This window comes from Euprymna scolopes, chromosome 19 (genome assembly GCF_053919585.1).
Source record: "Euprymna scolopes isolate OS-2025 chromosome 19, ASM5391958v1, whole genome shotgun sequence".
Lineage (NCBI taxonomy): Eukaryota > Metazoa > Mollusca > Cephalopoda > Sepiida > Sepiolidae > Euprymna > Euprymna scolopes.
The window spans coordinates 21,988,851-22,012,850 of record NC_136500.1 but is presented as its reverse complement, the minus strand read 5'-3'; the positions used below and the strand labels follow the sequence as shown (position 1 = coordinate 22,012,850).

General features: G+C 32.1%; 1 protein-coding gene across 50 annotated transcripts in view; it reads left to right on the top strand.

Annotated features, from left to right (window-relative positions):
- The window catches only part of LOC145303484 (uncharacterized), a 578,993-nt gene that overhangs the window by 486,641 nt on the left and 68,352 nt on the right, over nucleotides 1-24,000 (top strand). For 48 of the 50 annotated variants that reach the window (XM_080144904.1, XM_080144905.1, XM_080144856.1 and 45 more), the window contains 8 exons: nucleotides 1,774-1,800; nucleotides 3,728-3,745; nucleotides 8,406-8,432; nucleotides 14,746-14,781; nucleotides 16,007-16,033; nucleotides 19,447-19,482; nucleotides 22,512-22,541; nucleotides 23,893-23,928. In XM_080144904.1, coding sequence (XP_080001030.1) covers nucleotides 1,774-1,800; nucleotides 3,728-3,745; nucleotides 8,406-8,432; nucleotides 14,746-14,781; nucleotides 16,007-16,033; nucleotides 19,447-19,482; nucleotides 22,512-22,541; nucleotides 23,893-23,928 — 237 coding nt within the window. The remainder of the gene's footprint in view (nucleotides 1-1,773; nucleotides 1,801-3,727; nucleotides 3,746-8,405; nucleotides 8,433-14,745; nucleotides 14,782-16,006; nucleotides 16,034-19,446; nucleotides 19,483-22,511; nucleotides 22,542-23,892; nucleotides 23,929-24,000) is intronic. The other 2 variants (XM_080144871.1, XM_080144854.1) reach the window with 1 other exon arrangement.

Genomic DNA, 24,000 nt, shown 5'->3' with positions numbered 1-24,000 from the left:
AGGTACATAGATATTCGAATGTTTCATCAAAGCTCTTTATCCAACAAACACTGAGTTGGTAAAAGAATTCGAGAACGACTTTCCTCTTCCCAATTGACCATTTAAATATGTTAAAACTTTCTATTTTGGTATCTCGATTTTACTGGATTCCAAAACAAGAATTCTTCTAATCTGGTGGAGTATCCATCTTCATTTTTCTACTTGAGGTAACATCATTTGGAGAAGATTCACCATTCGTTGGGCTGTGAATACGATATGATTTTAAATATTTTGTCAGGGTTTACTCGTAGGGAAAAGTATCATCATGCCAGGTACAGAGAGACCTTAGTCACCTGAGGATAGTCTCAGGTAGGCATTCAAGTTCTCTCCTGTAGGCATTCAAGTTATCTCCTGTAAGCATTCAAATTATCTCTAGTAGGCATTCAAGTTCTTTCCAGTAAGCATTCAATTTCTCTCCTACAAGCATTCAAGTTCTTTGTGAAGTTCTCTGCACAAATCAGTATGTGTTCATGAAATTCATGCTGTGGACTGTTTGTAACATTCACTACTGCTCTTTTGTGAGAGAAGATGTGTGTATATGAGGAGCATCGCTGTTGTTCTGCTCTGTTATGTTATGATGAATGGTGATGATCTGCCGTTCCTATCAGTTACGAGGTGCTGGATATGACCTTAAACTATATCCAGTGGTGAGGCCCCAGCTTGCGGGCTTTGGGGAGTGTAGAGCCACCCTTTGATTGCCATTGCTCCCAGGTCCACTCTGACCCGGAATGGTAGTACCTGTTAGGGTCCCAACTATGGGTTAAATAGAAACCGGCTTGAAAACAATAAATATATTCTATTAAAAAAATTTTCTTCAAAATCACTGGATTCGGCATTAAATAACCTGAAAAAGGTTGATATGCCGTAAAACAAAAACAAACATAAAACATAAACCTATTAGTTAACGATCAGGAGGCAAATTTCTATCAAGGCATCTCTCTGCCTCACTCTAGTATTTTGTTTTGTTGTGTATGTGCTGCTCTATTTATATCAACGGATGAATGGCTTCAATATTTGCATTGTTGGCATTGGTTTCCCTGATATAGAAGGAACTGTGTGATTCCTATATCTTAACCTAATCAAGTATATGTACTCGCCAATATATGCACTAATGCAATGAAATTCACCAGTGGAATCGAGAGTGGGTTGAAATTGTGATCAAGGAATCTCTAACTCGCGAAACCTGGTATACAGTGATACCAACTTCATGATCAAATTGGCAGAAACTGTTTCAACAGTGTCATTACTGTATGTTTACGGAGAGTATAAGGATAACCATGGGTTTACTTTTGCCAGCCTCAAAACTCTCGATTCCATTATTATGTCTTTTAATCCGCACATTCTATGACCGATGTTTTTGATAAAGGGAAAAGGATTGCTATTTTCTAGGTCAGAATCTACCCATTTAAAACTTATTACTAGCAAGTTTTTGACCTTGAAGTAATATTTTTATCTCCTTACATCAAGTGGCTTCATCCCTTGTCTGGAGCGATTTCCATATAAAAAAAAGGTTTCATCTGACTTATTTTTATTCTCCCTTAATGTCTGATTTTAGAAGGATTGACCTTTTCTCTCGTATTTCATTTTCTGAGATCATTTGTCGAAAATTAAATGTTAGTGGTGACGAGAACAGTATGAATAAAAACGATAATTTTGTTAATGTTTGTATGTTTTGTTGACGTCACACCAAATTCCATTAAAATATATTTCTTTTTTTTTTGTCTTTGCCATCAGAAAAAGCGCACCTGCTGCTAATAGAACGTAAGTAACCTTGGTACTTTTTAAAACATTTAAATTTTAACAATATTTTTAGATTGCGAAGTTCTTCATTAAGTGTACAATATATAAAAAATACAAAAATAAAAATCTCTACTATTATATAGAGGGAACTCTGTGTGTGTGTGTGTGTGTGTGTGTGTGTGTGTGTGAGAGAGAGAGAGAGAGAAAGAGAGAGAGAGAGAGAGTTTTTTATAGACTCCACAACGGCTGGGCCGATTTTTATGAAATTTCACACAAATGTACTCTTTGTACTTGGCAGTGTTCTTATATGGGTTTTGTAGTGGAATGTCTACGATAAGTATCGATAATCGATAAACAAAACAATATAAAAAAGGAACAGCCAATTTTGACGAAGTTAAAACCTAACATCACAAGTGCATTTGAGAAGTTTTATTACCATACAAACAGAAACACCCGGTATATTAAATCAATAGTAGGTTCTTTGATATGACATGTTTCCGTTTAGAGCACACTTTAAGCATGATACTTGAATTTTACGTTTTAAAGTTTAATTCAAGCCGTTATATATAAAAAATAATTTTATAAAATCAACAGTAGGTTCTCTACAGTGCAATGTAAACTACAATATATTTTGGACTAAGTCACTGGAATCATGTAAAGTTTCCTCCCGGTGTACCACGATGGATCCTCAATTAGAGCAGATAATCGATTTGATTTAAAAATGGGCGATTTCACCGATTTTCATGACAATAAAAATATGGAAGGATGAAACATTCGTTGATCATCATTCAATTCCAGACAATGCCGGGTTTCTCTGCTAGTGAATGTTGTAGTTGTATTAATGATACTATTCTTCATCTGCTTCAGTCTGTGTCTTTCCGTTACTTTTGCAATGTACTGCCTTCTGCATATGACATTTAACTACATACTCTACAATGCTTCAAGCGAACTACATTCACCTCTTATAAGTATTTGATTATAATTAACATGTCAATGAATGATACAAAAAAAATAAATAAAATATAGCGTCAAATAAATCCAGTTAACAACAGAAAGAATGTTACAATTCAGATAAAGAAGGTAATTTTCAAAAAGCTTATAGGCAACTGGCTTTATTGCTGCACTGGTTCTTTCTGGACATCACTTACTCGTTCCTCTTTGTTTTATTGAAAAAGGGGGTACTGACATTTTATCGCCCTTAGACCTTCCCCACAGGGGTTCTGCAAAACAAAAAATATCTGGCTTCCCTATTGCTATTCTCCATAAATATGTTATGATGAAAGATATGTTTGGGATATATGTTCAATATGTACACTGCAAAAGAAAAGAACTTATATTTCAATATATCCTAAAGATAATACGCAATTATATTTGTATTCATCATCATCATCATCATCATCATATGAATCCAAAGATTCTATTGTTGGCATTGGTTTCCCTGATATTTTTCTAGTCAGAATTATTTCTAGTAAAGACATCAGGTACATACGAGAGGAACCAAGTGAAGGTTGCAAATATCCTAAGGTAAAATGATTCTTTGTGGAATGAACTTGGAACACTCAGATTGTCAGTCAATGTCGTTAACCACACGGCCACCGTCACTTTCCATATGATGTATTGAAAACAACGAACGTTATTTTTTGAAGTTATAATACAAAAAATGATATCTATTTATTTCGATTTGGTCACATTGAATATAATCAATGATGGTGCTTGATTATTAGATGTAGAACAGTTGAAATATTAGGGTCCGTTGGCAGCAGATAGCCAATGAAAATATGGTAGGAAGTGATAAAGATGGTTTAAGAGAAAGAGATAAATATCGATCTGACCAGAAAAAGTTACTAAAGAATTACAATTTCTGTGATATAAAATAAATTATTAAATCTACATGAATTAAAAAGTTGAATTTCCTCTATATATTTGCATTTTCTTTTTTTATATATAGGTGAAGAGAGGGAGAGAGGTACGTAATTTTTATCTACAGGATAATCTGAGTTATCTACCTTGAATTATTTTGACCAACGTTAAGGAAATGCACTCCCCTGTCCACATTACCATAAGGTTGATCTAAGAGTGCTGCAAGGAAGGACCAAGGGGTCGGGAGTCCAAACTTTTGTAGAAAATATTTGGACAAAATATGTTTCGTTCGTTTCCGTAAAGTTTCGTTTCGTTTTTTATCATAATTAGGGCGTATAGCAATTGCAATTAATGCTAATTGAATGGTCTTATAACGTGAAATTTAAATATTTTGATTGATTTATGAAATGTTTTATATTATTACTTTGTCAGATTACTCAAAGTGATTAATAAATGCGATTTTTACTTACTCTAATTATAACTTTTCATCTTTCATAGTTTTTGTTAAACCTTTGTACTTTTTGACGTATTCTGGTTGTAATTAAATTTTTATAATTCTACAAAACAAAACGGAAATGAATGAATCGAAATGATACAAAAAGTTTCGTTTCGTTTCATTGTACAAAAAAAAATGAAAATAAATTAGTAAATATTTTTAACGAAACGGAATGAAACGAAACAAATCCAACCATGCAAAATTCTCCAATAGGTAAATAAACTTGGAGGAAACTCGATTTGCAAGCAGTAAATAATTCTCACATTAGCAGGCAAATTATTTATAAGGCAAAAATGTCTGCTTGCCTCTCTGGTTGCCCTACTGGTGCTTTAAATTAGGGAAAAAATTTCGGTCGACTTCTCCCAGGAGGGCCCAAATAGTACAGAATACACAGCTGGCTATGCCCTTGGGTTGGCCAAAAACTTCAAGGGAAATAATTCAGATATCCGATGATGGAAGATTACTCAAACATTTTTTTTTTACTTTATTTACTTGTCTGATTCATAACAATAGAGATATTTCTTAATAATTTTTGTTCTGTAAAAATATTTTCATTTTTTATATACAATTTTTTTTAATCTTTGCAGAATTAGACAGCTTAACTGCTTATCCTGAAATATTACATTTTGAATGTTAATTTACATATTTATAATTTTACAATTTAAATGCAATAGTTTTTTTCTGATACTCTTTCAAATTATATTTAGATCGTCTATTTCTATTTTCTCTGTCATCACGAATTACTTCCGATATTGTTTATTGAAGGGGTGTGAGGTTCTTTGGAGGAGGGTCTTTGTTTTCTTACTTTTATTGCCTCCAAATAAAGCAAATTTGTATAGAGCCAACCTGGATGGGATGTTGGGCAGCAAGATTTCTGTTCCAATTACATTTAAATTTCTGCATGTTGGTACTGTCAGAGGAGCATACAAAAAATTGTTTAAAAAAGTAGCAGTAGTGAATATTGTTATTTTATATCGGTTCATGGTTGAACAAAATATCAAATTAGAAACTTTCTTCAACCGATGCAAAAGATATTCACTCTGAATTCCAGTGCATACTATAAAAACTCAAACACAGCATCTTTTTCGATATTTCTTATTTTCTTTCAGAAATAAATACACGTACGTACAATACACTCTGGCGTGGCATTTGGAACAAACGGCTCTCGACAAATAGCACATATATGATGAGAGGCTTTCACGAAATAAACAAAACATATACAAAAAGAAAAAAATTAAAAACATAATATTTCTTTTTACATTTTCCTTTCACTTTAATGGAGTAAATCGAGACAAAAAGTCCGGTTTGGAGTCCTGATAGGACTGCAACACCTTTCCAGCAATTCCTGCAGCTGCGCTTGCTCCAACTGTACTGGCTTGCCTTTCCATCAGATTTTGTCCGCAATGCCAAGGGCAAACCAAGGTCTTTTTGTCACCCACCCAGGTTTGCATCCGTAGAGGAAGCTCCAGTTTCGACTTTATAACCACAGCGGACGCTCCAGTGCACTTGATTAGATGTAGAACGCCATTGTCTCACTATACAGAAGGTTGCCATCGCAAATATTTCTAGCCTTTCAGCCCCTTTGCACTCTCATTCTTTAAGAACACTTGCTTTGTATTGTTTTAATTAAATTATCAATAACAATTATTTATTTTTTATAGATTTCGCCATGCTATGATTTAGTAATATCTTATGTTTCACAGAATCATTGTATGAATTATTAATATTAAATTATTATGACTAATATTGAAATATTGACTAATATTATGACTAATATTGAAATATTGACTAATATTATGACTAATATTGAAATATTAACTAATATTATGACTAATATTGAAATATTGACTAATATTATGACTAATATTGAAATATTGACTAATATTATGACTAACATTGAAATATTGACTAATATTATGACTAATATTGAAATATTGACTAATATTATGACTAACATTGAAATATTGACTAATATTATGACTAACATTGAAATATTGACTAATATTATGACTAATATTGAAATATTGACTAATATTATGACTAATATTGAAATATTGACTAATATTATGACTAACATTGAAATATTGACTAATATTATGACTAATATTGAAATATTGACTAATATTATGACTAACATTGAAATATTGACTAATATTATGACTAACATTAAAATATTGACTAATATTATGACTAATATTGAAATATTGACTAATATTATGACTAATATTGAAATATTGACTAATATTATGACTAATATTGAAATATTGACTAATATTATGACTAATATTAAAATATTGACTAATATTATGACTAATATTGAAATATTGACTAATATTATGACTAATATTGAAATATTAACAAATATTATGACTAACATTAAAATATTGACTAATATTATGACTAATATTGAAATATTGACTAATATTATGACTAATATTGAAATATTGACTAATATTATGACTAATATTGAAATATTGACTAATATTATGACTAATATTGAAATATTGACTAATATTATGACTAATATTGAAATATTGACTGATATTATGACTAATATTGAAATATTGACTAATATTATGACTAATATTGAAATATTGACTAATATTATGACTAATATTGAAATATTGACTAATATTATGACTAATATTGAAATATTGACTAATATTATGACTAATATTGAAATATTGACTAATATTATGACTAATATTGAAATATTGACTAATATTATGACTAATATTGAAATATTGACTAATATTATGACTAATATTGAAATATTGACTAATATTATGACTAATATTGAAATATTGACTAATATTATGACTAATATTGAAATATTGACTAATATTATGACTAATATTGAAATATTGACTAATATTATGACTAATATTTAAATATTGACTAATATTATGACTAATATTGAAATATTGACTAATATTATGACTAATATTGAAATATTGACAAATATTATGACTAACATTAAAATATTGACTAATATTATGACTAATATTGAAATATTGACTAATATTATGACTAATATTGAAATATTGACTAATATTATGACTAATATTGAAATATTGACTAATATTATGACTAATATTGAAATATTGACTAATATTATGACTAATATTGAAATATTGACTAATATTATGACTAACATTGAAATATTGACTAATATTATGACTAATATTGAAATATTGACTAATATTATGACTAATATTGAAATATTGACAAATATTATGACTAACATTAAAATATTGACTAATATTATGACTAATATTGAAATATTGACTAATATTATGACTAATATTGAAATATTGACTAATATTATGACTAATATTGAAATATAGACTAATATTATGACTAATATTGAAATATTGACTAATATTATGACTAACATTGAAATATTGACTAATATTATGACTAATATTGAAATATTGACTAATATTATGACTAATATTGAAATATTGACAAATATTATGACTAACATTAAAATATTGACTAATATTATGACTAATATTGAAATATTGACTAATATTATGACTAATATTGAAATATTGACTAATATTATGACTAATATTGAAATATTGACTAATATTATGACTAATATTGAAATATTGACAAATATTATGACTAACATTAAAATATTGACTAATATTATGACTAACATTGAAATATTGACTAATATTATGACTAATATTGAAATATTGACTAATATTATGACTAACATTGAAATATTGACTAATATTATGACTAACATTGAAATATTGACTAATATTATGACTAACATTGAAATATTGACTAATATTATGACTAACATTGAAATATTGACTAATATTATGACTAATATTGAAATATTGACTAATATTATGACTAATATTGAAATATTGACTAATATTATGACTAACATTGAAATATTGACTAATATTATGACTAATATTGAAATATTGACTAATATTATGACTAACATTGAAATATTGACTAATATTATGACTAATATTGAAATATTGACTAATATTAGGACTAACATTGAAATATTGACTAATATTATGACTAATATTGAAATATTGACTAATATTATGACTAATATTGAAATATTGACTAATATTATGACTAACATTGAAATATTGACTAATATTATGACTAACATTGAAGGAATAAAGTATAGTTTGTATTATAAATTCTATTTGTTTAGATGACCAATGTTTATATCGTTGTTTCCTATATTATACTGAATTCCCTTAAAATGTTTCTGCTTTTCTTTTTAATACAGAGCGAGAAAGACTGCTTATGTTAAAGCGTAAGTAGCAATTTTGATGTTTTAAAATTCATATTAGTAAAAAAAATCTTCATAAGGATAATAAGTAAATTATTATTTAATTATTAATGAAAACAATCTCATAAATCGGGACAACATTGTTTAAAAATTAAAAAAAAATTCTCTGTCATATATTTGTATTAATATATGTAAATAATACTTATATAATTAGATTATTTATCAGGTCGGTGCAAAAGTTGTTTTTCTCCCGTTTCTAGGAGTAATTTAAATATTTATAATTCATATTACACATATTATAACTTAAACATATCACCATGATTAATTTTTATAACCTTTTTTTTGTTGTTGTTGTTTTTGAGATTATTAAAGTATCATTCCTTTTTGTGTTTTGCAATATTTTTATCCATGTTGATACGAAAACAACCTTCTTTAGGAAAAAGGGAGTCATCTTCCATCATGATAATATTCGTTCTAACACAGCGCTACTGATCTACTATTTAATGGCAATTAATGCTCATTGAAGTTTCTTATAATGTGAAATTTAAATATTTTGATTTATGAATTTTTTTATATAATTATTTTGTCAGATTACTCAAAGTGATTAATAAATGCGATTTTTTAGTTGCTCTAATTATAACTTTTCATCTTTCATAGTTTTTTGTTAAGACTGTACTTTTTGACATATTCTGGTTGTAATTAAATCTTTATAACTGTACAAAGCAAAACGGAAATGAATGAATCGAAATGATACAAAAAGTTTCGTTTCGTTTCGTTGTACAAAAAAAATGAAAATAAATTAGTAAATATTTTTAACGAAACGGAACGAAACAAAACAAATACAACCAGGCAAAATTTCCCTTTAGTTAAGAAAATTTGTAGGAAACTCGATTTGCAAGCAATAAATAATTCCCATATTAGCAGGCAAATTATTTATAAGGCAAAAATGTCTGCTTGCCTCTCTGGTTGCCCTACTGGTGCTTTAAATTAGGGAAAAAATTTCGGTCGACTTTCCAAGGAGGGCCCAAATAGCACAGAATACACAGCTTGCTATGCCCTTGGGTTAGCCAAAAAAATCTGTTCTTAGGATAATTTGGCTAGGAAATCTTATGCCATCTTGCATATTCTCCTGTCTTAGCTCATTAAGGTTGTCACTTATTCCGAGGATTACAAAACCATTTCGATTTTCTTAGGTTAATATCAGAAGAGGAGATCGAACACTATTTAGATTCATATTTCACCTGAAAATCTCAAAAAAATTTACAAGTAAGACAAATATAAGCTCGTTGTAAGATGGAATGAAGTTATATAAAACGAAGGTCACTAGTGCTACGGAAAAAGATTTGTGAAAACACAGTCTTTTCATTTTCAAGATCAAATTTTAAATCAGTAGACAATTTTGCACCAACCTGATATTATATGTAAACCATATAATTATAAAACTCTGTAGATTTTGCCTGCACCTCGTCTTTCTCAATCGGACGATTCTATCTCTTAAATAAAAATGTCAAATATATATGTCACGCCTTTGGGTTCCGTGTGAGTGTGAGGAGCATTAATTGGAATAAAATAGATTATTCATCAGGTGCGCTTAAAAGCCAAATAATCAAACGCACGTTCCGGCATTTTAAAATACAACCACTATGAGACAATGCGCGGATCTTTACTAACTGACATTTCTTTCTCAAACTTTACAACATGGCTAGAAAGAGGAATAAGAAAAAGAAAGAAAAAAGATGTACGAAATACTGAGGATGGAGTCTGACTCCGAAATATATTTAAATTATGAATTTTAAGCAAATTAAATATTTGTTTATTTTCGTAATATTGTGTTGTGATTAGCTTTCAAGCGCACCTGACGCGTATTCTATTATATATATATGTATGTGTGTGTGTGTGTGTGTGTGTGTGTGTGTGTGTGTGTGTGTGTGTGTGTGTGTGTATACTATAAGCATAAATAAAAAATATAAACCGAAAATTTACATGTAAAGATTTATTTTTCGACAAAATACTTCCATTAGAGAAAGGCAATAAAATATCTTTATTCCGTGGAGATTCAAAGAATGTAAGTTACGCAAAAGTTACGTTTAAACCAGGACCAAACTCAAAGAAAACCAACCTGCCTCCTCCCTTGAGGCTTGCATTTACTAATATCCGCGGGCTTAGAACTAACTTAGATGATGTTGAGTCATTTCTCCTTGTAAACACCCCGGATATCTTAGCATTAAGTGAAACTAACCTTCACTCCTCCATACCCTCTAACCACTTTAACATGCCTGGTTATCTCCCACTCTACCGTAAGGACTCGGACAGACATATGCATGGACTTGGAGTCTATATTCGAAACACCCTCCCCCTAACTAGAGAAATAAAACTAGAATCAGAGGGCCAGGCCTTTATGTGCTTCAGACTAAATATGCAACACAATATTAGCTACTTATATTTTCTCTACCGCTCTCCCTCAAACCAAGACTGTACCCTAATAAACAAAGTCTCAGACAGCATAGATATAGCACTCTCCCTCGATACTAGCGCACAAATACATGTATTTGGTGACTTCAATGTCCACCACAGTAACTGGCTAGGATTCTCAAATCACACAGACGTAGCTGGTAGCGCCACATATAGCTTCTCTATATCTCATTCCCTATCTCAGATGGTTACATTTCCGACACGTTTCCCAGACCAGCACGATCAACATGCCTCACTTCTAGATCTCTTTCTGACAACAGTTCCCAATGACTGTACAACAAATGCCCATAGCCCACTCGGGAATGCTGATCACGCTGTGATAATGGTAGAAATCAGCCTAAATTCTCGCCCTAAAACTGAAGACCCACTACTCAAAACAACGAGGTATTACAAAAAGGCTGATTGGGAAGCCATCAGGGAGCTCATCAGAGATGCCCCATGGCAAAATATCTTTACTCTTCCAGCGGAACAGTGTGCAAATGAGACAACTGAATGGTTCAAAACTGCTATTGAAGCACATGTTCCCGCACGGAAATACTATAGCAAGCCCCACTCCCCCCAATGGTTTACTTCTGCTTGTGCAGCTGCCATTTGTCAAAGGCAGCATGCGTTCCGCAGATTCAACCGACATAAGTCCAGCTCAAATAAACAGAAGTTTATAGAAGCTAGAAATAATTGTAAGAGAGTGATAGACACAGCTAAGTCAGATTACTCTGAAACCACCAGAAAGCGCATCGAAGCACAGAAATTAGGAACCCGGGATTTTTGGAAAATCTACAACAGCGTAGTTAATAATGGACAGTCAATTATTCCCCCACTAACAAACAATCATGAGGTTGCTTGCACGGCAACTGACAAGGCTAATCTGCTTGCCAGTCGGTTTGCCTCAAACTCCACACTGAACTCGGTACACCACTCACTCCCTGATTTTCCTCTGCGAACAGACGCCACACTTGACGACTTGAAAATCACCCCTTCTCAGGTACATGCTATTATAAAAAACCTAGACACCTCTAAAGCATGTGGACCAGATCTCATCCCGGCTGTGCTATTAAAAAAATGCTCTGCCGAGGTTGCTCCAGTTCTGTCCAAACTTTACAATAAATGCCTTAACGAATCTTGTTTTCCCGACTGCTGGAAAACCGCCTCTGTGGTACCAGTCTTCAAGAATTCTGGTGAAAGAACTGACCCACTAAATTATCGCCCCATTAGCCTCCTCCCGCTTTTCGCCAAAATATTTGAGTCCTTAGTTAATAAAGCCCTAGTCCAGCACCTAACAGCTGCTAAACTCTTGACTGACAAACAATATGGATTCAGGCAAGCCCGTTCAACAGCAGATATCTTAACTGTAGTTTCTGAACGTATATACCGTTCATTGGATAAAACAGGGGAGGGTAGAGCGGTGGCCCTTGATATATCTAAGGCTTTTGACAGGGTATGGCACGATGGTCTTCTAAGGAAAATTAGATCATATGGAATCACTGGAAGAATTCATAACGTAATTAAATCCTTCTTAAGTAATAGAAAAATCAAAGTTGTCCTCGACGGACGTACATCCAAACAATATGACATAAATACGGGAGTGCCTCAGGGGTCTATCCTTGGACCTCTATTGTTCCTGATATTCATAAACGACCTCCCTGATAATATTGTTTCGGAGATGGGTATATTTGCCGATGACACCACTCTCTATAACAGATATGAGGGGAAAACAAATGAACACATATCCAAGAAAATGGCAGAAACACTAGAGGATGACCTCCAATCCGTAGTGGAATGGGGACAAAAATGGTTGGTCTCATTCAATGCTGCTAAGACTAAGCTTGTTTCCTTCAATAACTACAAGAAACCTTCTCTACCACCAATAGCAATGGCCAAGAACACATTGCCTGAAAGTACTTCTTTTAAACTCCTCGGCCTAACGTTTACAGGGAATATGAACTGGAATAGATACATTGAGAGCATTGCCAAGGCTGCTGCAAGGAAGGTTGGCTCCCTCTACCGTGCTAGAAAACTACTTACGCCTGCCAGTATCCTATACCTCTATAAGGCAACCATTCGCCCATGTATGGAGTACTGTTGTCACATCTGGGCTGGTGCATCTGCTGCTTGTCTCTCGCTCCTGGACAGGGTTCAAAAAAGAGTCGCAAACCTGATAGGTCCTGAACTGTCATCTGGGCTTCAACCTCTGTCCCATCGACGAGATGTTGCATCCCTCTGCCTGTTCTACAAATACTTTAATGGTGAATGCTCTGACGAACTGCAAACACTTGTACCTCCCCGACGTAACTACCCCCGACAAACCCGACAAGCTACTAAGTCTCATCCCTTTACAGTGGAGATCCCTAGGTGCAAGAAAGCCTTTTACTCCAATAGTTTCTTCCCCAGAACTGCGGGTCTTTGGAACTCCCTTCCGGGATTCTGCTTTCCCAACTGCAATGATATGCAGAAGTTCAAGTGTAATGTTAACAAACATCTTTCTACTCTTCTCCCTTCATAATGACCCCGCTAATTAATTCCCTAATAGTAGCCCCCTGCTTCAAAGTGGCACTGTGCCTTGTTTGGGGTGAAAATTGAATAAAAAAAAAAAAAAAAAAAAAAAGACCCTTTTATTCAGAGGAAGAAACTAGTTAGCAAACCATAGTCATAGCGAAGCTAAATGATTTGCTGGTTTTTGCATTTTCTGAAACTAAGATTTGATGATGATGATGATGATGGTGATGATGATGGTGGTGGTGGTGGTGGTGGTGGTGGTGGTGGTGGTGGTGGTGGTGGTGGTGGGGATGATGATGATGTAAAGTAATGTTTGTAATGAATAGTGCTTGCATAGAATAATGCTTGTAAATTGTTTGTAAAAGATTACGTTTGTATAGGCTTTGTCCAGGGGAATGAAGAAAAAGAAAAATTAAACCGGATTGGGTGATCCAAAATGAAGTAGTCTTCATGGAGCGAAGGGAGGGTAAAACTGTTTACGGACTTTTAAAACAGTTACACAAGATGATGGTGAAAATTTGAAGAAAATTTAGTCACGTGTAGTCGCAATGAATAATCCAAATGGATGGGATTAAATTCGTCAGGCAACAGAAATTCACAGGGTATCAGGACTAAACGAAGAAAACGTGCCTCTCTGCTTTCATGAGGTGAACTGAGGAAAAGAAAAAGTATCTTTTAGAAATTAGGTTAACAGCAGCTGAGCAGCGGTCAATGTTTTTGAGGAAAGTGGGTAGGCAAGTTGGGTTGAAGATGAAAGGATGAATTGGGTGGGGAAGTGAAAGAAAAGGACTAAAAAACACAGACAAACACACACACACAAACACACACACATATATATATATATATATATATATATATATATATATATATATATATATATATATATATATATATATATATATATATACGCGGTGAGTTGTAAGTTATGGCTTCGATTCGAGCTGATGAAATCCAAGTCATATATACTTTTTTTAGTTTGGATCTCACTATTATATATTGTGGCAATATTATAGAGAATATGTAACCTGCATGCATTAAGATATTATATTTAAGCGCATCTTCCATCCAGGCAACGTCGGTTGGCCTGGTCGTAATATTTATCAAATTGGTTGTCTTAATATATTTTTCCTGGAGATAAAAGAGAAAGAAAAAAAAGTTTAATGATGAAACTTAAATAGTATTGGAATGTTTTAAAAATAATATTAGTAAAAAGAATTATTTGATAATGTCCGTATTTAGTAGATTAACGCAAAGGGAATATAGGAAAAGTTATTTGAAAATTTAGAAAGCCCAACTCACATATATTTATCTGCTTATATGTAAATAATATTTATAAAATTGTTTATTTATTTCAATGCAATTTATTTTTCAGGGAGAAAGAGAGAAGAACGTTTAATGATGGAACGACGTAAGTAATATTTAATATTTTTAATATATAAGTCAAATAAATATTTGATACTTATACAAATGATTTAGCTTTCTTTGGTTTTCATTTTTGAAGAGTTCGACTGCGGACAAGTGGAGACACTCGCGAAACTTTTTCTGAAAATGGACGCAATCCTTTGTAAATAAACTGTTCGTTGTTCAAATTTATTACGGGAACTGCTTATTTAAAAAAAAGAACCTTAAATCAAACAAAAGAATTCGTGCATTTTCCACCAATTACTGTTTGGAATTATTTATAAATCTAATGTATTTAGAAACTGTTCGTTATTTTAATTTATTTCGAAATTTTAATTTATTAGTAAAACTGTTCATTTACTTTTTAAAAAAATACACACACATTTTTTTCACTTATAACTGTTTTAAATTATTTGAAAATCTTAATTTATCTGAAAAACTTCTTGTAAAAAAACCCACACATTTTCCAAAACAGAAGCAACAACAACTACACATTTTCAACTAATAATTGATTCTATTAATGTTAGTGTTCGAATTTTATTTCCTTAAAGAAAGTATTCATAAGAAAGTTTTTTTTTTATAATTAATACCCACATCATTTTCAGAATTTCCATTTGTTAAAAGAAAAAAAGTTCGTAAAAAATTACTGCTTTAATATATTTTTCTTTCCACATGGTAGTCACCACTTATCAAGGCCCAGAAGCCACTTGAGGTTAAGTGTTATTGCGTGTACAGTAATCAATGGGATAATATCGTAGTAATCGTTAGTACTGGAGATTTGATAAAGTGTCTTACTAACGGAGGCGGTTTATCAGGAATTTGTTTATGTTGGACTTGAAGACATCCAAGTTGTAGTCAGGTGGGAAACAGGCAACGGAACAGTTCCTCGGGCGAGCGCTTCTAAGAAAGAAGGTTTGTTCATGGAAACCACGTTTTGATCTAGGCAGGTATTGTTTTAATTAAATTATCAATAACAATTATTTATTTTTATAGATTTCGCCATGCCATGATTTAATAATATCTTATTTTTCACAAAATCATTGTATGAATTATTAATATTAAATTATTATGACTAATATTGAAATATTGACTAATATTATGACTAATATTGAAGGAATAAAGTATAGTTTGTATTATAAATTCTATTTGTTTAGATGACCAATGTTTATATCGTCGTTTCCTATATTATACTGAATTCCCTTAAAATGTTTCTGCTTTTCTTTTTAATACAGAGCGAGAAAGACTGCTTATGTTAAAGCGTAAGTAGCAATTTTGATGTTTTAAAATACATATTAGTAAAAAAAATCTTCATAAGGATAATAAGTAAATTATTATTTAAATATTAATGAAAACAATCTCATAAATCGGGACAACATTGTTTAAAAATTTTAAAAAATTCTCTGTCATATATTTGTATTAATATATGTAAATAATACTTATATAATTAGATTATTTATCAGGTCGGTGCAAAAGTTGTTTTTCTCCCATTTGTAGGAGTATTTTAAACATTTATAATTCATATTACACATATTATTATTACTTAAACATATCACCATGATTAATTTTTATAACCTTTTTTTGTTTGGTTGTTTTTGAGATTATTAAAGTATCATTCCTTTTTGTGTTTTGCAATATTTTTATCCATGTTGATACGAAAACAACCTTCTTTAGGAAAAAGGGAGTCATCTTCCATCATGATAATATTCGTTCTAACACAGCGCTACTGATCTACTATTTAATGGCAATTAATGCTCATTGAAGTTTCTTATAATGTGAAATTTAAATATTTTGATTTATGAATTTTTTTATATAATTATTTTGTCAGATTACTCAAAGTGATTAATAAATGCGATTTTTACTTACTCTAATTATAACTTTTCATCTTTCATAGTTTTTTGTTAAGACTTTGTACTTTTTTACATACTCTGGTTGTAATTAAATCTTTATAACTGTACAAAGCAAAACGGAAATGAATGAATCGAAATGATACAAAAATGTTCGTTTCGTTTCATCGTACAAAAAAATGAAAATAAATTAGTAAATATTTTTAACGAAACGGAATGAAACGAAACAAATCCAACCATGCAAAATTCTCCAATAGGTAAGTAAACTTGGAGGAAACTCGATTTGCAAGCAGTAAATAATTCTCACATTAGCAGGCAAATTATTTATAAGGCAAAAATGTCTGCTTGCCTCTCTGGTTGCCCTACTGGTGCTTTAAATTAGGGAAAAAATTTCGGTCGACTTCTCCAAGGAGGGCCCAAATAGCACAGAATACACAGCTTGTTATGCCCTTGGGTTAGCCAAAAAAATCTGTTCTTAGGATAATTTGGCTAGGAAATCTTATGCCATCTTGCATATTCTCCTGTCTTAGCTCATTAAGGTTGTCACTTATTCCGAGGATTACAAAACCATTTCGATTTTCTTAGGTTAATATCAGAAGAGGAGATCGAACACTATTTAGATTCATATTTCACCTGAAAATCTCAAAAAAATTTACAAGTAAGACAAATATAAGCTCGTTGTAAGATGGAATGAAGTTATATAAAACGAAGGTCACTAGTGCTACGGAAAAAGATTTGTGAAAACACAGTTTTTTCATTTTCAAGATTAAATTTTAAATCAGTAGACAATTTTGCACCAACCTGATATTATATGTAAACCATATAATTATAAAACTCTGTAGATTTTGCCTGCACCTCGTCTTTCTCGATCGGACGATTCTATCTCTTAAATAAAAATGTCAAATATATATGTCACGCCTTTGGGTTCCGTGTGAGTGTGAGGAGCATTAATTGGAATAAAATAGATTATTCATCAGGTGCGCTTAAAAGCCAAATAATCAAACGCACGTTCCGGCATTTTAAAATACAACCGCTATGAGACAATGCGCGGATCTTTACTAACTGACATTTCTTTCTCAAACTTTACAACATGGCTAGAAAGAGGAATAAGAAAAAGAAAGAAAAAAGATGTACGAAATACTGAGGATGGAGTCTGACTCCGAAATATATTTAAATTATGAATTTTAAGCAAATTAAATATTTGTTTATTTTCGTAATATTGTGTTGTGATTAGCTTTCAAGCGCACCTGACGCGTATTCTATTATATGCATATATATATATATATATACATATATATATGTGTGTGTGTGTGTGTGTGTGTGTGTGTGTGTGTGTGTGTGTGTGTGTGTGTGTGTGTATACTATAAGCATAAATAAAAACTGTAAACCGAAAATTTACATGTAAAGATTTATTTTTCGACAAAATACTTCCAATAGAGAAAGGCAATAAAATATCTTTATTCCGTGGAGTTTCAAAGAATGTAAGATCCTTTTATTCAGAGGAAAGAAACTAGTTAGCAAACCATAGTCATAGCGAAGCTAAATGATTTGCTGGTTTTTGCATTTTCTGAAACTAACATTTTATGATGATGGTCATAGAATGTAAATAATGTTTGTAATGAATAGTGTTTGCATAGAATAATGCTTGTAAATTGTTTGTAAAAGACAACGTTTGTATAGGCTTTGTCCAGAGGAATGAAGAAAAAGAAAAATTAAACCGGATTGGGTGATCCAAAATGAAGTAGTCTTTGTAAATATCATTGATCGAAGGGAGTGTAAAACTGTTTACGGACTTTTAAAGCAGTTACACAAGATGATGGTGAAAATTTGAAGAAAATTTAGTCCTGTCTAGTCACAATGAATAATCCAAAAGGCTGTGAATGGATGTGCCTCTCTGCTTTCATGAGGTGAACTGAGAAAAAGAAAAAGAAAATGTTTTTGAGGGGAGGGGATAGGCAAGTTGGTTTTAAGAGGAAAGGATGGATTGGGTGGGGAATTGAAAGAAAAGGGCTAAAATACACAGACAAACTCATGCACACACACACACACACACACACACACATATATATATATATATATATAGCCAGTAGAGTTTAGTTTCCTAGAAGTACATCCAATGAAACAACATGTGTCTACCAAAATAGTGCTCAATGAGTGAACAGAGCAGGTATATTAATTTTATTTATACAAACATTAATGGCTACATATGTGCATACATGTTTCTGTAATCACCCACGTTGGGGGATTACGTCTTCAGGCCAAGAATTACCGTCAAAAGTGACATTTCCACCAAATACATTTTTCTATTTCGTTTATCAAGTTAGAATACAACCTTTTTATCAAGTTAGAATACAAATATAGGCGCGGAGAGTTTATCTTATGACTTCGATTCGAGCTGATGAAATCCAAGTCATATATACTTTTTTTTAGTTTGGATCTCACTATTATATATTGTGGCAATATTATAGAGAATATGTAACCTGCATGCATTAAGATATTATATTTAAGCGTATCTTCCATCCAGGCAACGTCGGTTGGCCTGGTCGTAATATTTAGCAAATTAGTTGTCTTAATATATTTTTCGTGGAGATAAAAGAGAAAGAAAAAAAAAGTTTAATGATGAAACTTAAATAGTATTGGAATGTTTTAAAAATAATATTAGTAAAAAGAATTATTTGATAATGTCCGTATTTAGTAGATTAACGAAAAGGGAATATAGGGAAAGTTATTTGAAAATTTAGAAAGCCCAACTCACATATATTTATCTGCTTATATGTAAATAATATTTATAAAATTGTTTATTTATTTCAATGCAATTTATTTTTCAGGGAGAAAGAGAGAAGAACGTTTAATGATGGAACGACGTAAGTAATATTTAATATTTTTAATATATAAGTCAAATAAATATTTGATACTTATACAAATGAAAGTGTGTACGTCTGCATTTTAGCTTTCTTTGGTTTTCATTTTTGAAGAGTTCGACTGCGGACAAGTGGAGACACTCGCGAAACTTTTTCTGAAAATGGACGCAATCCTTTGTAACTAAACTGTTCGTTGTTCAAATTTATTACGGGAACTGCTTATTTAAAAAAAAGAACCCTAAATCAAACAAAAGAATTCGCGCATTTTCCACCAATTACTGTTTGGAATTATTTATAAATCTAATGTATTTAGAAACTGTTCGTTATTTTAATTTATTTCGAAATTTTAATTTATTAGTAAAACTGTTCATTTACTTTTTAAAAAAATACACATAAATTTTTTTCACTTATAACTCTTTTAAATTATTTGGAAATCTTAATTTATCTGAAAAACTTCTTGTAATAAAAATCACACATTTTCCAAAACAGAAGCAACAACAACTACACATTTTCAACTAATAATTGATTCTATTAATGTTAGTGTTCGAATTTTATTTCCTTAAAGAAAGTGTTCATAAGAAAGTTTTTTTATAATTAATACGCACATCATTTTCAGAATTTCCATTTGTTAAAAAAAAAGCGTTCGTAAAAAATGACTGTTTTAATAATTTTTTTTTTTTTACACATGTTAGTCACCACTTATCAAGGCCCGGAAGCCACTCGGGGATAATTATTATTGCGTGTACAGTAATCAATGAGATAATATCGTAGTAATCGTTAGTAATGGAGATTTAATAAAGTATCTTACTTAAGGGGGCGGTTTATCAAGAATTTGTCATATTGGACTTGAAGACATCCAAGTTGTAGTCAGGTAGAAAACAGGCCAACGGAACAGAGTTCCATGGGCGTACACTTCTAACAAAGAAGCTTTGTTCATGCAATCCACATTTGGGCACAGATAAAGAGTGGGGAAAATTACTGACAGTAGTTTCAGCTAGACGGGTGTTTTTCGTGAAAGATTGGCGAGGGGGGGACCAGATATTGCAGCTCAGACGAGCACTTGCGATGGAAATAACGATAAAACAAAGACACGCTCGAAACGTCTCTTCTGTGGGAAAGAGGTTGCAGGGAAGAGAAAAGGGCATCTCCCACTAAGCTACGAAGTCTATTTTGTACTCTGTCAAGGCAGGATATGCTGTTTTTAGCAGCTCCTGCTCAGATGTGGCAGCAGTACTCCATCCTTGGACGTATTTGGCTTTTATATAGATAGAGAATTGCATCAGCAGTGAGATATCTTATGGAGCAGTCGAACGATCCTACCATTTTTCCAGCGACCTTGGCAACAGACTTGATGTATGTGTTCCATTTCAGATCAAGAGTAAAGGTCAATCTCAGAAGCTTATCAAAGCATGAAGCCTTCCCAAGACGAGAGCCATCCGTTTCAATTGATGCCAGATGGGGATCAGAGCGTTGATGATGTAAAGATAGTAGATTGTTTTAGATGCATTAAAAGTAACCAGCCACCTCCTCTCCCACTAAGTATGTGTTTTGGGAGATCATTGATGTAGATCAGGAAGAGAGATGGGCCCAGGATGGACCCCTGAGGGACTCCAGCATTAATACTGTAGGTCTCTTATTTCTGCCCATCAACCACTACTCTTATGAGTCTATCAGAGAGAAACGATTTAATAATTGAGAAAACATTTCCAGTTATACCGTAGCTGGAAATCTCGTGAAGTAGGCCCTTATGCCATACCTTATCGAAGGCCTTTGATATGTCAAGAGTAATTGCCCTAGAGAGGAGGCCTTTGTCGAGAAATTCACTAATCCCATGAGATATAATCGTTAGCACATTTGCTGTAGATCTAGCAGAACGAAAACCATATTACATGTCACTAAGAAGGTTATTTCTGCTGAGGTGGTTGACTACTTCTTTATTTAATATGGATTCCAACAACTTACTTATGACACACAGGAGACTTATTGATCTGTAGTAAGAGGGAGATGACTTATCACCGGAATTCTTAAATACAGGGCATACTGATGAAGTTTTCCAGGGTGTTGGAAAGCACTTCTCCTTAAGGCAATGCTTAAACAGTTTTGTAAATATGGGGGAAAGTTCTGGTTGAAGCTTTTTCAACACTATACTTGGAATGCCGTCAGGGCCAGTTGCTTTACTGGAATCAAGGTTCTTGATTAGCTTGACGACCTCACGCACAGATATTTGTATTTTGCATGGCGTGTTGTGTGTTATAGGAGGAAATACGGGGAGTTGATGGCCTTCGTCGCATAGAGTAGAATTAGCTGCAAAGTTCTTGGCTAATAGTTTGGCCTTGTCTGATGCTGACGAGATGACCTCAGGTTCTATTAATGATGGTTGGGATAGAACGCACGCTTCTGTTCAGGATTCTGTTTGCTATTTGCCAAAACTGGTGGGAACCAAGCTGCTGCTCAGCTACTTTGGATTTAATGGACTGAGCATATAGCTCTCTTGCATTTTGTCTTACACTTTTACAGTGGTTGCTGGCAGTTCTGAAAGCAGCTTTAGTCTCAGTACATCTATTGTGTTAGTTGCTATGGAAAAAGTGATTTCTGTGTGCGATGGCAGTAGCACAATCTGGGGAGAACCATGACTGGCTGTTGGAATTTTTGAATGGTATGAATTCGTCTATGCCTTCAATTAATCATTCGGTCAGGACTGATACTATAGCGGACACATCCTTTTTAAACATGGAATGCAATGGTAGATCAGATATAAATGTACGGAAGCTATCCCAGTCAGTTTCGAGATTCTAATTAAAAGAAACGATTCGGGTTTTTTTTCAAACGATTGTCACCCTCCCCCCCCCCCCCAGTCAGACTCTTCAAGAAATTAAATCAGAAAAATCTTATATGGAGAACTGTCTGAAAGTGTCTAATAAATTAATATAAAAATCATTTGAACACTTATAAAGTTCTAGTAAACGACATTTGTTTATGTGCAAATAATATTTATAAAATTAGTTATTTAAAAAGTTGCCTTTTTCTTGTAGGTAGAGAAAGAGAACATTTAATGGAAGAACGTAAGTAATATTTGCCTGCTTTTTAAACAAAATATTTCATGATGCTATAATGAAAGCGTTTTAGATATTAGTTTTTTAAAAAAAAGTAAGAAAAAATGATGGAACAACTGCAATACTTTCTTAATTCTGATACAATTATCGATTCTGTTTTTAATCTTCGGTTACGATACAATTACCGATTCTGATTCCTTTTAAATTTCTAATATAGAGTTTTTTCTCGGCTTACCGACCAAATGAAAAAATATGTTCATATATTTTTACAAAGCTAAGAATACACTTATGAAGCTGATTTTATAAATTTTAGTTTAATATCATTAAAATTCATCATTTCGTCATTAATGCGAGCCATGGAAAATTAAGTTTTAAATAAAAATAAGCAAATTAAAACAATAAAAAGAACCATTTTTGGCATCGCAAAATAGACACAATTTTTACCGAATCCGATGCCGCAAAATTTTCCGAATTTTTAACGTTAGTCAAAAGTGAAAAAATTATTTGAACATCCTGAAAACTTATTTGAAATATATTTATATGCTAACATGCACATATTTATTTTAAAAAAAAATGCTTATTTATTTTACCGTGTTTTTGTCATTTTTAAATAATGAGAGAAAACATTAAACGTTCAAAACTAAAATGAAGATAAAACATACAATGAAAGGACCTAATGGATTAATGTTCAAACAAATCCTAAGGAAAACATGTCTGAATATTTTGAAAGCCAATCTGAAAATTATTTAATCTAATATATAAAACGCTATATGTCTGTCTGTTAGTCTTCATATTTTCCAACTCTATCTCCTCCACAACTAAAAGTCGCAGGTTAGCCCTAGGGGCCTCAGATGATTGGATTTTTTTTTACCGGCCGTTCTTTTATGGGTCTTTAGCCAGTTAAAATGGTTTTAAAGGCGTCAAAAATAAGTCAAAATTGAAAAAAAATCATTAAACATTTTGTACATCCATTTTCGTTTACCTTTTATTTTTAATCGGCTCACATGCGTGTCACGTTGATGCAGTGGTAACGTTACCAGCTTTGAATGATACAGTTTCGGTTTTGATTCTAGCTGATGGCGACCAAATACTTTTTGTTTTACTTTGGAAATCATGACTATAATATATATGAAATCTGGACAAATTAAAATATCATATTTAAGCGTATTTTACGCCCGGGCAAAACCGGGTACCTAACCTTGCTAGTACTTAATAATTGGTTTTTTATCGCGCTTAACTTCTGTGATCTAATAGGAACCGGCTTGTCAACATGACTATGTCGTATTATATATTAGTATGCTTTCATGCCAAAACATATTTATAATATTGCTCATTTATTTTATTGTATTTCTTCCTCTAGGTAAGGAAAGAGAAGAACGTTTACTGATGGAACGCCGTAAGTATGGTTTCGATGTTTTTAAAAGAATATTTACTGTTGTTTGAAACGAGAAAAACCAGGGATGTTTAA